Here is a 17,284-nt window from a genome sequence, read left to right as displayed (position 1 = left end):
CAGGGCAGGGAGGGCTGGCCATGGACTGACCATGGGGGAAGAAGAGTCAGGAGGACCATCCCCAGCCCCCCACGTTGAGCTAAGTGACAGATGGAATCATGAGCACATCTTTGTTCCTCTGGGATAATTCAGTCCCTGAGGTCTGCAACTGGTACGTGAACAAGAACATGAAGCCAGAGGTGAAGGGCAGTAAGCCGCAGGTCACTAGTCCCACCCTCAGGGCTGACCCAGGCATACACAAAGACTCTCAGGACTATAAGACCCAATGCAGAGCAAGGTGAAGGTTTCAACTCAGCCTCCTCAAGTATTTGCAGTACAATGCAGTTTTCTCTGTGAGTTGCTGTGTTTTATCGGCTTCATCTGATAGCTGAAGCATCTAAGAAAACCTCCACCCGTCCCCGCAAAAATAAAAAAGTTCTAGTGAACTGCAGACAAACCAAGAGATTGGAGGGAGAGGGAATGGGACAACAGGGAAAAAAAGAAAAGAAACCTCTTCTAAATGTTTTCTCTGAGACAAGAAAGAGAAATGGAAAGTCAACTCAGGTGCATCCTTGTCCTGAGACCTCTCTTCTGGTTTCAGTTCTCTGTTATAACATCTTCCCAAATCCCTTTGTCCTTTAAACCTCAGATGGCTCCACCACCACAGGCTATATCAGCAACTGCTGCCAGCCCAGACCAGCCCAAGAAGGGACATCCTTTACTCTGTCAGGGAGACCAGGGCTGGCATCTCCCTGAAGCCAGTTAGGTTTGTGGAGTACCGGGTCCCAGACAGTCAGCACGCAGTCTCCTGTGCCTATCTGTGCCTGGCTTCAAACCCTGCACACCTGAGGCTGGCCCCAGCCTCTTCCTAGGCATCAGTCCCTGCCCAGGTGGCTGAGAGGCACGATAGAGCCCAACTTGCTCACATCTCTCCTCTCCCCCTCCAGCTGCTCCCTCAGCTGCTGCAGAGCCTTCTCCTTGTCAGCTCTCAGGGCCGCCTGCTCTCTCTTCTCTGAAGCCTCCATCTCCTCCTTGAGTTGCTCCAGCATTTGTCTGTTTTTCTGTTCCAAGCTGACCCTCTCGGCCTTCTGTAGAGCCTCCAACTCCTCTCTCAGCCTCTGCAGAGAAGCCTCTTGCTCAGCCCTGGGAAGATGGAAAGGAAGGGATGGGCCCATGCACTTGGGGGTCAACCCCTCAGAGCTGGGCAGTTCACAGGACACACTCAAACCTCATTCGATCTCCATCTGCTTGTGCATTTGACTGGACCTGGGTTCGGAGCTGGGACAGCTTCTGTCTTTCCTCTTCTCTCAACCGAGCCTCCTCCTCCTCAGTGACTTTCTGCAGCTGCTCTTTCAGGGCACTGGAGGGAAAGGAGAGGCGAGTTTATTTGAAGGCCCACAGATGTCTTCCTCTTTTAGTCATGATCCCTGGCTCTCAGGCTCCATTAGCCCTGTAGCCTATCTATGAAACACTCTCACTCATAAAGATGGATCTCGCCTCAGTCTCTGAGACTATGCTGCCTAGCATAATTGACCAAGGTAAAGGAGAGGTCATGAACCCCACCTGTACCCTTTGCCACAGGAAGCGGCTTGCAGGCTACTTGACCCCAGAACAACATTTCTTCCAAAGGCTGCCCTTTGCCTACATTCACCTCAACATGGTAACCATTCAAGCACTGATATAGTCTGTTTCCATATGCTTCCACTCCCCACGAACAAATGCCATTCTAGCCACATCAGAAGAGTCTCCATCTCCAAATCACATTCTTCCATGCCTCTTGGCCTTTGTTTGTGTTGGTTCCTCTGCCTATAATTACCTTTTGTGCCTGGTGAACATGTTCATCACTCAACACCCAGTTCAAATGTCACTTCCTCTCTAGGAAGTCTTTCCAACTCCCTCCAGGCAGGTCAGTTAGCCTTTCCTTTCCTATCGCACTTGTACGTGGACTTCTCTTACCCATACTGCCCTGTACTGAGCAATACATTGCATCATAATTAATCTGGTGTAGGTCTGTTGTCTTTGTCAAGTCTGGAAGCTTCTCCAGAGAAAGAATATTATCTTAAAGCATGGCATATCCCAGGGGCTGAATATAGCAATTGATCAAGCAGGTGTTGAACAGATGTTTGTTGAATTCAAACAGCATCACCCAGCCCCAAACTATAAGAAACCTTGACTCTATATGTTGCTGTTGTTAAGTGCCACAGAATCAGTTATGACTCATAGTGATCCTCAATAGGGTTTCCAATGAGCAGCTGGTAGGTTTGAACTGCTGACCTTGCAGTTAGCAGTCCATGAAAGTTATGCTGTTATTGCAGGAGTCCTGCTGTGGTGCTTAAGCACTGGACTGCTAACCACAAAGTCGGCAATTCAAACCCACCAGTTGCTCCTTGGAAACCCTTGGAAACAGGATCAGTCACTATGAGTCAGAACTGACTTGACAGCACTTAATAACAACAACACTGCTGATAAGTGACATCAAGTCAGTTTCAACTCATGGCGATCCCCTGTGACAGAGAAGAGCGGCCCCTTCGGGTTTTCTACAAGTCTTGGTGTAGTGCTATAGGATAAGCACGGGACTGCTAAGCACAAGGTCAATAGTTCAAACCCACCAGCAGCTCCTAGGAAACCTTATACAGGGTCACCCTGAGTTGGAACCAACTTTACAGCATTTAACAACCAACCAATCCTTGTGGGAGCAGACCAGCATGTCTCTCTCTCACAGGGTTGCTGGGTGGGTTCTAATAGTCAACTTTTCAGTGAGCAGCTGGGCACTACCAGGGCTCCTACAGTCCAGCAAAAGTGACCATCTCACCCCACACTGACACCCCCAATGCTTACACAAACCGTGTTGTTACCCAGTCCTCACGCCACCAAGAGCTGTGTGCTGCCCCTTCAGAGAACTCAAACCTAACACAACATGACCCGGAAGAGAATTTCTTCGAAAAGGAAGGTACAAAAAGAATTTCTCTACTACTCTTAGAAGTTTTGTCTAAGAAGAGAAGATGCAGCCTTGAGTTAAACTGCCAAGTAAATGAAGTGTGCTCACCTTTCTCATCCTTGGACTGTAGAGATTGTTTATTACCTCCTCAATATCCATGCTCCCTGTTTTCCTTACTAACAGCACCCTGATTTTATTCTACTGGATAAATGGGTCCAGCAAAGGGACTACATTTCCAAATCTCCTTTGCAACTAGGGTTAATTACTGAGATATGAGCAGAAGCTAATGGGCAACGTTTTCAGGAAATCTCCTTTAAAAGAGACCGAGCTGAAAGGTACCTCTTTTGTACCCTGCCCCTAGTCTTCCTGTCTGGAGATAGACTCGATGGCTGGAGCTCCTGCAACTATTCTAGACCATATAGAAAACCTGCATTAGAGATGGCAGAGCAGACAGGGGACCCTATTGAGTCTGTGGTGCCACTATACCGTCCCTGGACTGTCTTTTTCTTTAATAAAAATAAATATCTAACTTTTTTTTATATACATACACACACAATCATATTACACAGGCCCAACCTAGGTTAGGTGGCTTATCTGAGGCCAGCTACAGTGAAATGGAAAGTTCTAGCTACTGGTCAAGATCACCTCAAAATCTATGTGATCCTTACCATCTCATGGGATTCCAACAGGGCAATGACTCCCAAACAAAGCTCCTTCCTTAGAGGCTAGTGAAGTGGTTCAGAAAGTAGGTTCCATGGTCATCTAAGATACAACTATTGATCTCTACTCATCCAGAGCAAAAGGAAAAGGAAACCAAAGGCTGTCAGAGTCGTCTACATGAACCACACCAGCCTCATCTACCCTGAGAACAGAAGAACTAGACGGTGCCCTGCTATTACTAACCATTCTGACCAGGGCCACAACAGATGCTCCCTGATAGATGGAAATAAGGAACAGGACTTCAAATTCCTTTAAAAAAAAAAAAAAAAATCATACTTACAGGGCTGGTTGAGATTGGAAGATTCCCTGAGACTACTGTCATGTGACATTCTTGAAACCCTGGCCCCAAAGTGCCCCTGAGGTCACCTTTCAGGTACATAACAAATGAGCTCAGAAAATAAAGAATCTCAGGTGAGCGTGAGGACTGCAGTCTTTTTCAAAAAATCATTGCTATGAGACCAAGACAAGCATGTAAGGGGACAGGGAAACTGGATTAGTGAAAACAAAACAACCAGAACACATATACTGAGACTTTTCAAGTATTATGAAGAATATGACCAGTGTCTGAACAATTGTGCAGAAACTGTTAAGTGGGAAACTACTTACACTGCTGTGTAAACAAACCTTCACCAAAAGCACAGAAAAATGTTTTTTGGTTTTTTTAAAACAGAAAGAACACAGACTGCCTGGGTTAATCTCGTTTCTTATTAACTATGACACTTTGGACAAATTAGAGTTAATCCTGTTTCTTATTAACTATGACACTTTCGACAAGTGACTTAATCTTTTTATGCCTCAGTTTCTTTGCATTATAGAGTCTATAAAATGAGGTTAATAATATCTCACAAGAGTTGTTCTGAGAACTAAACAAATTAATGTATATGAAGTCCATGGAACAGTGGAATCTCTCAAAAAAAAAAAAAACAGTGTAATCCTACTGTCCTAGCTGGAAACCCATTGCCATCGAGTTGATTCTGATTCACAGAGACTCTACAGGATGTCAGTCTTCACAGAAGGAGACTACCAAATCTTTCTCTGGTCGAGCAACTCATAGATTCAAACTACCAACCTTCTGGGGGGATTTGTAGCCAAGAGCTTAACCATTGTGCCACCTGGGTTCATTTAAAGTGTTAAAAACCAAAAACCAAGCAAGCCCCAAGCCATGGTATTTTCAGCCTCCTCATATGCATGCGAAAGCTAGATATTCGATAGGGAAGACCAGAGAAGAATCAATGCACTTGAATTATGGAGTTGGTGAGGAACACTGAAAGTACCATGGACTGCCAGAAGAACAAACAAATCTGTCTTGGGAGACGTACAGTCTGCTCCTTAGAAGCGAGGACAGCGAGATATGTCTGTCACATTTTGGACATACTGTCCAGGAGAGGTCAGTCCCTGGAGAAGGACATCATGCTTGGTGTAAAGTGGAGGGTCAGTGAAAAAGAGAAAGCCCCATATTGAGATAAGATTGACACAGTAGCTACTGTATCAACAATGAGCTCAAACAGAGCCACAACTGTGAGGATGGCGCAGGAGTGGACCAGGCAGTGTTCTGTTGCAAACAGGGTCACTGTAAGTCAGAACTGACCTGACAACACCAACAACTCCCGGGCACATGTCCTGGCCGGGTGCCCCATTTTTCCAGCACTGAGAAGGCGTCTTGGTGGGGCCACGGGCATCAGTGTATCCCTCACTCCCCCACGTGACTGTGAGGCCCCGGGAGCTTGCCTAAGGGAAGGAGCAGGACCTGAGAGACTTCTCTTTCCGCTGGCGAAGCTGGAGGATCTCCTCTTCCTCCTCTTGCCACAGCTTCTCATGCAGTAGTTGTATCTTCTCCTGCCGTGATTCCAGCAGCTGCTTCTGCTCTTGCTCGAGTTCTTGTGCCACTGCCTCGTCCATGGCCTTCAGAGCAGTCTCTGAGAGCTGCTTTGGGGGAGCTGCAGGCTCTGTGAACCGCCTTCCAAGGGTAGAAAACAGCATAGCACCGCAATCTTACTACCCACCCAGCTTTCAGCACACCAAGTATTTATACAGATACAGGACAATAAGTGCAGAATCCTAACGGGGAGCATTTAGCAAGTGAGGTCACCCAAGGGCAGGCAGGAACTCCTCTCATTGGTGTCTCAAGACAAGCCCCACCGTAGTGCCCAAGAGTCCAGGGAGGAGACCAGCCCATCTAAGGCTCTCAGGAGGCCTGTTAGGTTGTAGCTAGAAACTGTGTGTGGCTCAAGGTCTGACAGCAGCAGAGAAAAGTGAAGTTCTGCCCCTTCCTAGTGCAGCCCCTGCCCCAAAGGGCTCCTGGCTCCACTGCTGCTTACAGCTCGTGCTAGCAATTTGGTAACAGTCCCCTAATGCTGTTCTCTGCCTCCTAAATTGAACAGAGGTACTGAATATGAGCCAGCGAGAGCAGCAGTAGTTTGTCTCTTGACACCAAGACCTAAACTAGCCCATGAATCCTGCACTTTCCTGCCATGGTCCACGAATAGGACACTCTTCTCCCACACTGCCAACGGTGCCAAGGAGGACACCCTTCCCAAGCCAGGGACAGGAGCAAGGGGGTCTGCAGGGAGGCCATGATTCCAGATCTTGGGGAGGGCACATTATCATCCTCTCATCCTAGTGTGGTGCTGTGGGTTAATGCTCTGGACTGCAAGGTTGCTTTGAACCACAAGGTTGGCAGCTCAAGCTTACCAGCCGCTCCTCAGAAACCCTATGCAGGGTTGCTATGAATTGGTACAGACTCAATGGCACTTAACAGCAACAACACAGTACAGTCAATGTTTGAAAATGAGCAAGAGAGATCTAGAACAAGCCTGGATTGACTATGGTCAGGGTAAGACAAGGAGTAATTGTTTCAGTTAAAAAGATAGCTATAAAGTGTAACGAAGTTGGTATTCTGGTTCTTGAAGGAAATTCCCAAAGAGAAACCCTGAGAACATTCTGAGCAATGAAAGTGGAAGCAGGATAAAGTATTTAGCCTCCCAGAACAGCTTTGTACTACCAGGTGTCTACATGGTGTTGAGGAGCTCTGGTAGCGTAGTGGTTACTAATCAGGCTGCAAATCTTAAGGTCAGCAGTTCAAAAGTACCAGCTGTTCTGCAGGAGAAAGATGAGGCTTTCTGCTCCCGTACAGATTTACAGCTTCGGAAATCTTATACAGGGCCGCTATGAGTCAGAACCAACTACACGGCATATAACCACCAACCATTATCACATGGTGTTAAGAAATGGGTCTTGGCACCCAATCATCACACTTCTCATGCTGGTTCTCAGGTAGCTGCAGGCCTGGCCAGGTAGCTCAGGTGACCTCAGCAGGAAGGTTTGAGCATGGCCCGAATCAGAGGGCGGAGTCACACCGGAGGGGCCCATCATCCCTGCTGGGGACTCAGAAGCCCTTCTCCCTCCGGCTGCAGCCCCACAGCAGATGGAAGGCAGTGGACAGGATCAGAGCAGAACAGAAGGAAACAACGACTCTGAGGCCAGAGAGAAGGCAGACATAGACTGTGGCTGACCTCTCTGAAGTAGACCATTAAGACCTTCCCCCCTTCCCTCTACGTAAAACCATGGCTCAGACCAGAAACCGTCTAAAGCTTTGCATTCTTTTCTGCTCCCATCTCCTCCCTCCTTTCAAACCTCGGCTTCCTCTCAGGCCCCGGACACAACCCAACAGATGTAAGAGATGCAGCTGCCATCTCCTCTGAGAATCCTGCCCTCGGAAAGAGCCTCCCCCGCACCCCACTCACTGCCACAGCTCTCCGCCTCATCAACCCTCCAACTCATTTCCAACCTTGGCTGAAAACATCTTTCTTTCCCTGAGCTGGTACCTTTTAATGTCTTTCTTCCCTGTGGGCTGCAGAGCTACGTGGAGCCCCAGGGACAGATGCTGCAGAAAGACGGGCAATGTGCACCCAAGCTCCACACACCAGTGCGTGTGCTTGCACACCTGGCACGCAGACAGGTGGGGCAGTTTTTGGTGGACCTCTTCTCCCAACCCTGGTTTTAAAGATCTAGTATCTCCAGCTCCCAGCTTAGGTCCAAGGCAGTAAACAGTGTCCCTGAAGATCTATGAGACAACTGGGAAGTCGATGATGCCAGAGGAAGAGACAGCTCTCATTTCTAGGCCAACTCCTCAGGTATCAGCATCAACGAGACCCAGTTTCTAAGTTAATGGCAAATAGGAGGCTCTACAAGACGATAATCATCTCAGGCTGGTCACAAAGCAGCTGCAAGGCATACGAAGGCAGGCAGGGAGGGAAATGGTACCTCAGGAAGATGGTGAAATAGGTGTACTGCCACAGAAAAGAATATGTTAAAACCTGGATTGGAATCAAAGAGTGCAAATCTCCTCTCATACTCAAGCCGGTGGTTTCGATTCATTTACTGTCTATAAATATAAACGCAAGGAAGATGCTAGGATGGTGAAGGGAGGAGATTCCTGTTTCTCAGCCCTGGGCATTCTGGCTACAAAGCCTGTGGCAGTGGTGGCTGGCTGCTCCTAGCCTTGCCTACTCTCTGGCCTGCTCGATTTTGAACCCATTTGGCTATGGCTGGGCTATATCTTTGGAAGTTGCCAGACACAGAGCTACTCCCCACAGAATCCAGAAAAAAAAAAAACCAATCAATTCCTCATGTAGCTGTGAAGATGAACAACAAGCTAGTCCTGGGGTCTGGAAGAGTTCAGAAAAGGAGAAGGTATTTCCTAAATGCAGTGTGTACATTTAAACTTCATGGCCAACAAGTGTCTCTGAGACTCCAGCAAGGGTAGCCTCACTGGGATGACAGAACAACCAAAGTAAGGGGATTCACTAGTCAAGGCAGCCAGGGAGGAGCCTGACCCAGTCCCACCCCACTAGAGACCCCTTGGATCTCATGCCAGATCGTCCTCTCACTGACTCACACTTGCCTCCTGTCCTTAAAGAAAGCACACTGCTATGGCTGGTCAAGGAGCCCTTGGTATGGTGCTGTGAGATAATGCACTGGACCACAAGGTCAGTTTGGTAGAGGGGGAACATGATTGACCAAGTTTCTGCCAGTGAGCCAGGAGGTCTCTCTGGCCCCCACCCTCACCCCCAGGTGCTGACAAGGAGCCCTGAGGAACAATGTGAACCCACGTGAGACTCAGTGTCAGCTGCTTAAGGCTCTCCAGGCTGCGTCCAGAGCACCAAGAGCACACTCAGTGTGTCCCCACACCCCTCCCAACGGTAGACGGGCACTTAACCCACCCATACACACAGAGGACAGGGACAGACACATTACAATGGGCCCTTACACCTCTGCAGAGACTGCTGGGATGGAGCTGACTGCCACCTGCTCCTCAGGTTCCTCAGCCTCTTCCTGCCCAGCACCCAGCTCCTCGGCCTGGGAGCGCAGCTCCACACCCCTCTCGTGGGCAGCAGGTGGGTTTAGGCCATGCTCCCTTGATGGTAAGAAGGAAGCAACTATGTTAAAGCTCTTAGGAAGGCAAGCAGACCTAGGGTCACCCCATTCAAGGTCAAACGAGCTGTGCTGCGGACAAGAGGGACAGCCCCAACCAAGTTTCCCCAGCTCGGGCTGCAGGCCTCACTCTCCCCTCCCCACCTCTTCCCCGGCTCTTCACACTGACCATCAGAGACTCACAACCCAAGTGGGAAGCAGAGGGTGACGGCCCCCAGAGACGCTCTACACACAGCACACAGTCAATGGAGGCTTCGAACTGAACACCTACCCCAGTGATTCATTCCAGCTGGATGGATTCTAAGCCCACCCAGTGGAACAGAAGAACTAGCAAACGTATACCAAGCTCTGCACCTCTCAGCTAGCCTGAGGTAAGGGTTTCCGCACCTTTGTACCCTGGTGATTAGTGCACAACAGGGTTTCATTTGGGTTTCGTGGCACCATGGGGGTAAGGTGCTGGCAGGGCGGGCAATGGGAAAAAGAGTTCCCTTGGTAGGAAGAGACCAGCCAGGGCCACAGCTAAGTGTCTGCCCAGGCCTTGGCAGAAAGATACTTTGACATCAAAGCGTCTCTAAGCTCCCCTAACTAGACTGAGCATCCAAATTCTGTTCCAGACTGAGGACTACGGAAAAGCAGGTCTCCTCACTTCCAGCTCAAAGGGATGCTAACTGGAATCTGTTAATACTGCCTAGGCTGCGAGCTCACCCCTACTCTCTCACCTCCCTCTCCAAGCCCATCGCACCCCATGCTTCGCCTCATCCCAGCATCAGCAGGCACACCAACTACACACAGGGAGGCCTCTGCTCCTTCTTACCTCTGGAGGGAAACAGGCACGGTGGAGCTGGCTGCCGACCCCTGCCCAGGCTCCCCTGCCTCCTCCTGCTCAGACTGCCCTGCTGGAACCTGTGGGGTCCTTCCTCCAATGGCCTGGCTGGGAAGGGGACTCGGGAGCCACTCCCCACGCAGAAGAGAAGGAGATAGCCTAGTGAGAGCAGCAGGAAGAGATGCGAGGAGGGCAGGATGTCACCAACCCCGCAGGCTAGACCCCACCTTGTCCACAGCACAGAGGGCAGGTAAGTACTCAGGAAGAAGAGGCACCCTCCTGAATGCTCTTTCAGCCTGGGAGGGAGTCAGGCTGCACTGCCTCCCCCCCAGGAGTGACAGCTGCACCCACTCCTAGTTATCCCATCACTGGGGTCAGGGGAGGGACAGCAGAACTGAGGGGAAAATGGGGAGAAGCCAGTCTCCAATGGTCAGATTATAGAAAAAACATGAAGCGATGGTTTTATGGAAGTAAGAATGCTGATAGCTTTTCAAGATGCAAAAAGTGGAATGATCTCACCTCCCTTCCACTTCCAGGGTGGTGGCCCTTCTCTGATAATGGCTCGGGCCTGTCACACATACACACACTAATAGCTACAACCATTTCCGATGTGGCAGGGCCCTGGCACCCCAGCAGGACGCTCCGGTCCTGAACCACAGCCAGACACACACACGCTTCATCCACCCAACCCAGTGACATATGCACTGTTGTTGTTGTTGTTATGTGTCGTGGAGTCGGTTCCAACTCATAGCAACTCTGTGCAGGGTTTCTGAGGCTGTAAATCTTTACGGGAGCAGAAAGCCTCATCTTTCTCACGCAGAACAGCTGGGAGTTTTGAACTGCTGACCTTGCAGTTTGCAGCCCAATTTGTAACCACTACACTACCAGAGCTCTTTGACATATGCAATAAGTCCCCCCAAATACACACACATTCCTGTGCTGGTGCGGAATCAGAAATACAGAATGCTTGTACACACACGTGCATACACACACAGATCCTGCATGTCATCCAGCCAGCCCATCGTCTGCCTCCAGGCAGCAGTACTGAAGCCATGCTCATACCCAAGTGTGCACCATCCCAAAGGTGCGCTCCGCCTCTCAGCTCATGGCAGCCTCCTGTGTACTGTACCTCTCAGAGCCTCTGGACCGCACACTCTGCGACTCATCTTGGCTGGACTGGCTGTCAACCTTCTCTCTTCCCAACTCCTGGGCCTGTAAGTAAGAAGCAGTGGAGAGTGTATATGGGAGGAAGCTGCATTTGGGTCTTAAGCCTCCTACTGACACACACACACATACACACACACTCTGCATAGTGGGTAAGGACTGCGTGGGACACGAAACAAAAGCCCTGTCCACTGAATAGTGAAGCCCCCGGGGCTGGAGAGTCAGACCAGCACAGCCATAGCCAGCGAATGAAGGAGAAAATCCCACCTCCTGCTGTCAGAAGACTTCACTGTCGATTCCAAAAGGCAAGCAGAGACAACCGTGTACACCTCAAGTCCATGAAGCCCCAGAGTTCCCAGGGCCAGGGATATACCGGGATACTGAAATTAAGTGGGAAGCATTGCGGGCAGAAGACAAGTCCGTTAAGAGGAAGAACCTGGACAAAATGGGAGCATCCTAGCATTTGAAGGAAGACAAAGGATGCTTCAGCTCCATCCCCAGCTCCCCAAGCACCCAGATCCCCTAAGTATCTAATGAAGCACCTCCCCAGGCAGAAATTTTATTATTATTATTTCATTTAAAAGCTCGGGAGTCTTGGCAAATGTCGCAAGATGGTGGGGAAAAAGAATTATTCTTGAGCGTTTCAAATATTTTCTACAGGGTGGTGTCCCAGTGGACTCAGCCACAGGGGCCACGGCCTATACCCAACCCTAAATTCTTACACTTCCTTCTTGGGAAGACTGACTCCTGCACTGTCAAATGGGATAACAAACCACCGGCCTACAGGGTTGATTGCAAGGATTCAATTAGACCTTATATGCAAAACTCTACTCAAAGAAGACATGCCACCAATGAAGGCAATTCTTCCCACACTCCTCTCCCTCTCCCCCAGCCTAGGCCCTGCAGTCCTTATGTCACACAGACAACCCCGCCCCCACCACCCCGTCTGTTCTGGGACACCAGGGCTAGCAGGAGAGATGGGGCAGGAGACAGCTCACTCTGTCTTCCCCAGTGGGGTCTCCAGTCCTGTGCTCACAGTAACCCCCTCTCTACTGGCAGCCTGAGCTCAACAGCTGGGGCTAGCTCTGCCATCTGGATGGGTGATGGAGGGCAGGCAGGGCCTGAACTGTACCCTGGCTCCCCCAGATCCCATTATAAATAGGCATGTAGCACGCAAGTACCTCCCGGTGCCTGCAGCAGACGGACTCTGTGGGTGCTGCCTCTTCAGATCACATCCGCTCGGACAGAGGTTACACACAGTAGAAGGCCTGCTGTCCTCACACCACCCGCCCACCGCTGGACCATTCACAACATCCACACACACACACACACACACACACACAAATGACACGAGTTCACTGAACACTTTTCTCTCACTTTTTAAGGGGGGAGAACTCCATTTTACAAACTAAACTATAAGGACGGGTAGTAAAGTGGGGCGATTGTTAATAAAAACTGGGGGATTCAAGGGCAAAGCTCAGAAGGGGTGGGAAAGAAGGAAAAATGGAAACAGGAAGCATAGGGAGGAAGTGCGATAAATGTTACATTGTGGGGACTGCAATCAATGACATGAAACAAAATGTGCATGAATTGTTGGATAACTGATGATATGCTCTGTAAACCTTCACCTGATTCACAATAAAAAGTTTTAAAGAAAAAAAAAAAAAGTAGGAAATGATGCCTGAATCCAGGAAGAGCCGTACGCTGTGTATTAAGAAGAGAAAGGCAAGCAGAGAGCAAGGCTGGCTGCAGACAAAAGTCTTCTGTCCTTTCCCTCCCCATTTCTTCTGTATTTCTGTGAGGAACTGACCAATCGTGAGCCTCTAGCCACCACCACCACCATAGAAAAGGGGATACCACTGGGGAAGAAACCCAGACAGATGGTCCTTTTTGTCAAGTTTTACTGAATCCCTGAACCTTCCAGCCCACAATAGAGACCAAAGTAACCAGATGAGAAAATTTGTCACAAAGGAGGTACAGCAAGCACATTCAGAGCCTCTGGCTTTTAGACAGACTGTTTGAGACACCATTTCCCCATCCTTAACTGGGCTCTAGCGTTTTATTCGTATTTAAAGACCAGTCCCTGGGTAAAGAAACCATGGTACATTTATACAGCGGAATGCTACACAACCTTGAAAGAAAACAAGATAGAATACATCACCCAGCACTTTCTGCAGCATAATCCTAATTTTCGTGGGAATTAATAAACAAAACAGAAAACAGGTGTATGCCTTCATGAACAGAGAAAATTTTCTGGAAAGGTACACAAGAAATTTTAATGGACATTGTCACTAGCTCTCACCTCTAAGAGGGAGGCTGCAGAATATGAAGGACTCTGACCTTCTCTATTATTTGATATAATTATATCATCACTTCTCTAATTTATTATAAAACTTACTATTTATAATGTATTTGCAATCCTTATTAAGGAGCCCTTGTAGTGTAGTAGATTGTAGGCTAGGCTGCTAACCACAAGGTCATCGTCATCACTCCTGAGGGAGAACGATGAAGCTTTCTGCTCCCGTAAAGATTTATAGCCTCGGAAATCCTATACAGGGTCCCCATGAAGTCAGAACCAATAGTGGCACACAGCCACAAACACAATGATCATTAATGGTCTTGATTGATGAGTATCAAGAGTCAATATGTATGGGTCAGAATCGACTGGACAGCACTTAACAACAACATACATAAGCCAAAACTTATCAACTGGTATAATTTTTAGTAGGTGAAGTTGAATTCTATGTCAATTGCAGAGTTTTCTAAAGAAATAACAAAAACTAGCTTAGCTCAGATCTAAGCCTTTTTTCGGCCCCCACCTTGGAAGAGATTCAGAAGATACAACCAAATGGACGAGAGTCTGCTGAGTGAGCACTAAGCGTATGTTATTATTGGTGGAATGATCTGGAAAAGGGAGGCAAGAATGGTTACCCAACCTCAAGAATGTAACCAATGTCACTGAATTACACAGACAGAAATGAGTGAGATGGCATATGTTTTATTAACGTATATTTTCACCACAATAAATTTTTTTAAATAAGAGCTCATGGGAAGGACAAAGAGGGCAGCATCTATGGTTCTGTCTGTCCTATAAGAGACCAGGCCCACCCTTCCACACTCTGAAGACAGGAGAGAGGTAGAAGCTGACCTTCTCAGCAGGTTCTATTTGGTCAGCCAAGCTAAGCTCCTAGCCATGCCCACACCCTGAATGGCTGGCTATGATGAAGAGCTTAGGGTTTTCTCTGCCACTATTGGCTGCCTCAGGGGGTGCCTAATGAGAACCACATCCAAGCCAGCCCTGCTACTGCTTTACGCCAAGTGACATGACCCAAAAAAAGGCTGGCTGGCCTCATTACATCTTCAATAGGGCCTAGAAATCAGTCTTTTGTAAAGATCTTGTGTAATTCTGATATTGGCCAGGTCTGGAAGCCAGGGCAGTAGAAACCTAACCTACCCTGCCAATTTCATAACTTTTTCAGTTACCAAATGTCAAGGTCACAAGTCACCTGCTCCACACTCTCCCAGTTAATACCACCTGCCCTGGGTTATGCTTTGACATTCCTCTAGCAAATGAGAATGGCCAAGATCCAGTGGGAGCCTGGTAGGTAGGCAGTGGCCCATAGCTCAGAGGGGCAGGTGATGCTCAAATAAAGGCAACTGGCCGAAACATTCAGCCATCTCCAGTGCTCATGTCACAAAGAACATCCAGTCTTACTTCCTATTAAACATCTTATTTGTTGCACCCAACAAATTCCCATTTCACCTAAACCAAACATTCACTTAAACTTGTAGAGACGTGCCAGAATCTCTTCTCTTAAACCCAAAGAGAAGAGAAAAAAATTATCTTCTTTGCTTTAAACTTCTTATCAATAGAATTTCTGTTTGAATCATCTGTGTACCCTACTCTGGGTCAGACATCCATGCCCACACAGAGCTGACATCTGGAAGGTGAGACAGATAACCATAAAACAAAATAAAAAACACAACACTAAGAGGCACAAAGAGAGGGAACACTTTATCCTTCCTGGAGAAGGTAACATCAGTGGTGGGCCTCCAAGACTGAGAAAGGGCAGGGCAGGGACAAAAGGGCACAAGAAAGCACAGCTCAGAGGGGTGAGAAAGTAGATGGTGTGCTCCAGGAATACTGGGGGATTGTGTGTGACTAGCACGCAGCAGGTGGACTCAGGATGAGACTGGAAGGTTGAGTAGGCCATGTTGTGTAGAACCTCACAAGTGACACAGTACATGAACAGGTCAGGTGGTCAGCCCTTGGCTGCTGAGTGAATGGATAAACAGATAAATAAATGTGGAAACATGCTTTCATTCACAGCATAACTGAACAGGAATGATCATAATCCCCTACCCCCACCCCAGGGACACAGAGGCAGGGCCATACCTAATGAGGAAGACGGGAGGGAATGCCCAGGAATGCACCCAGGAGTAGGTGGGGCTCAGCTCTGAGTTACTCCAAAAGGTGGCTGCCAAAGAGAGTGAGGCCCCAGCCTACTCACCCACCCAGAGAGACTTACCTCCCAATCGGTTTCCTTCAGGACCGGGGAAAGAACACCAACATCCAACAGGTGCTCCGTGATCCGGCTGCGAAAACCAAAGTCCTAGAGACAGTGGAAATGGAAGGTCCACCAGAGCTTCTCCTCCACCCCAACTCGAGCCTCCCAGAAAGGCACCTACTATGTGCCAGACACCATGCTAGACATTTTGACATCCTGGTGGTGTTAGCTGTTAACTGAAAGACTGATGGTTCGAACCCACCAGCCACTTCGCAGGAGAAAGATGCGGCAGTGGACTACCATAAAGATGACAGCCTTGGAAACCTCTATGGGGACAATTCTACCCTGCTCTATAGGGTCACTATGAGTAGGAATGAACTCAACAGCAACAGGCTTGGTTTGGGTTTGATAAACTTAATCTTCCAAATGATCCTGCGAACTGATGGACAGAGATGAGATGTGAAAAAGCAGATATGGTGAAATGTGAACTGTAGACTCTAGGTGGTGAGCACATGGGTGTCCACCGTAACGTCCTTTGAACCTTTCTGTATGTTTAGTATTTTTCATAATCAAATGACGAGGACAAAAACAACACTGAATGACTGAGATGCTTGTAGGTCCGTCTCATAGATGTGGAAGCAGGTTTGAGGACACAATTCATTTACCCAAGGTCACCCAGCAGATAAGCCAGGGGGAGCCCGGTCAGATGTACCCCTGGGCTGACTCCAAAGACCAAGCTCTTCCTGTGACACAAGCTGCAAAGCATTTCACTCCCCAGCTGTCTCTCCCCATCCAGCGTCCAACTAGAGCACCAGGAGGGAGGCCAAAGAGCACGGGAAACCTGTGGGCAGCCAGGAAATAAGGCTTTGGGGCTCCTCTCCAGCTCCTTTCTTCCCCTCCCCATGCACATGCCCCTCTGGCCAATGGGGATTAATTAGTGACTTTCCTCCACAGTCAGCAAGTGCCCACACTGGTGCCAGCTCCTTCCTGCCCTTTAGCTGCCACAGGACCATGAGCCCAACCCCTCCCAAGATCCCAGCTGGATCAAGTAAAGGATTGCTACCTGACAGCATGTTAATGGGGACAGTTCTGTCATCAGCCCTGATTAATGGCAGGCCGCCCAGCCAAGGTTTGGTCCTGCTGTCTAAGACTTCCTCCCTCCACTCCCAGAGAGAAGAAAAATGCTGATGGGCATGTTTCTCCACATGGGTGACTCCTTTCAAAGGGCCACACTCTTGGCCTCAAAATGTTCTCTGACAAGGCTATTCTTCATGGATGGTGTATGCCAACAACAATGACTTTTTGCCTTCCCTTCCTAGTGTGTGGGTTTTTCTTCTTTTCGGTGATGTTTTCCCTTCAGTTTGAGTTCTACTTCACTTAATGTAGCTGCCATCTGCCTCCTAAGCCCATGGCTCAGTGAGAGACTGAAGTACACAGCCTTCTAATTCCACTGTACCCCTCAAATCTTACTGTTCATCCCTGACCCTCTCCCATTAATCCCTTCTCTTTGATCTGCCTCCTCCAAACAGATGGAGAAGAGTTTCTAGAGATAATGCTTGGCCAAAAAAAGCACCCCAAACTATTCCCCTTAGATACAGGCCTGGCAAAAGAAACCAGGATACAGCAGGCTGGGTGGAAGGTCTGGGACAAAGAAACCATGAACGCTGGTCCTCATCATAGCTCAGTAATCTCTCTCTCTCTCTCTCTCTCTCTCTCTCT

The 17,284-nt window shown here is 48.7% G+C and overlaps 1 protein-coding gene across 1 annotated transcript in view; it reads right to left on the bottom strand.

The window, feature by feature from the left end:
* CEP164 (centrosomal protein 164kDa) overlaps nt 1-17,284 on the bottom strand; it is an 83,442-nt gene that overhangs the window by 10,475 nt on the left and 55,683 nt on the right. Inside the window, exons 9-16 of the mRNA XM_006833981.1 lie at nt 15,611-15,670; nt 14,174-14,200; nt 11,023-11,105; nt 9,885-10,052; nt 8,907-9,053; nt 5,385-5,594; nt 1,208-1,339; nt 906-1,122 (exon numbers count right to left, since the gene is read on the bottom strand). Coding sequence (XP_006834044.1) covers nt 906-1,122; nt 1,208-1,339; nt 5,385-5,594; nt 8,907-9,053; nt 9,885-10,052; nt 11,023-11,105; nt 14,174-14,200; nt 15,611-15,670 — 1,044 coding nt within the window. The remainder of the gene's footprint in view (nt 1-905; nt 1,123-1,207; nt 1,340-5,384; nt 5,595-8,906; nt 9,054-9,884; nt 10,053-11,022; nt 11,106-14,173; nt 14,201-15,610; nt 15,671-17,284) is intronic.

The sequence above is a fragment of the Chrysochloris asiatica genome, unplaced genomic scaffold (genome assembly GCF_000296735.1).
Source record: "Chrysochloris asiatica unplaced genomic scaffold, ChrAsi1.0 scaffold00008, whole genome shotgun sequence".
In the NCBI taxonomy this organism is placed as follows: Eukaryota; Metazoa; Chordata; class Mammalia; order Afrosoricida; family Chrysochloridae; genus Chrysochloris; species Chrysochloris asiatica.
The sequence above is the reverse complement of the archived record's forward strand: the minus strand, read 5'-3'. Positions and strand labels throughout refer to the sequence as shown.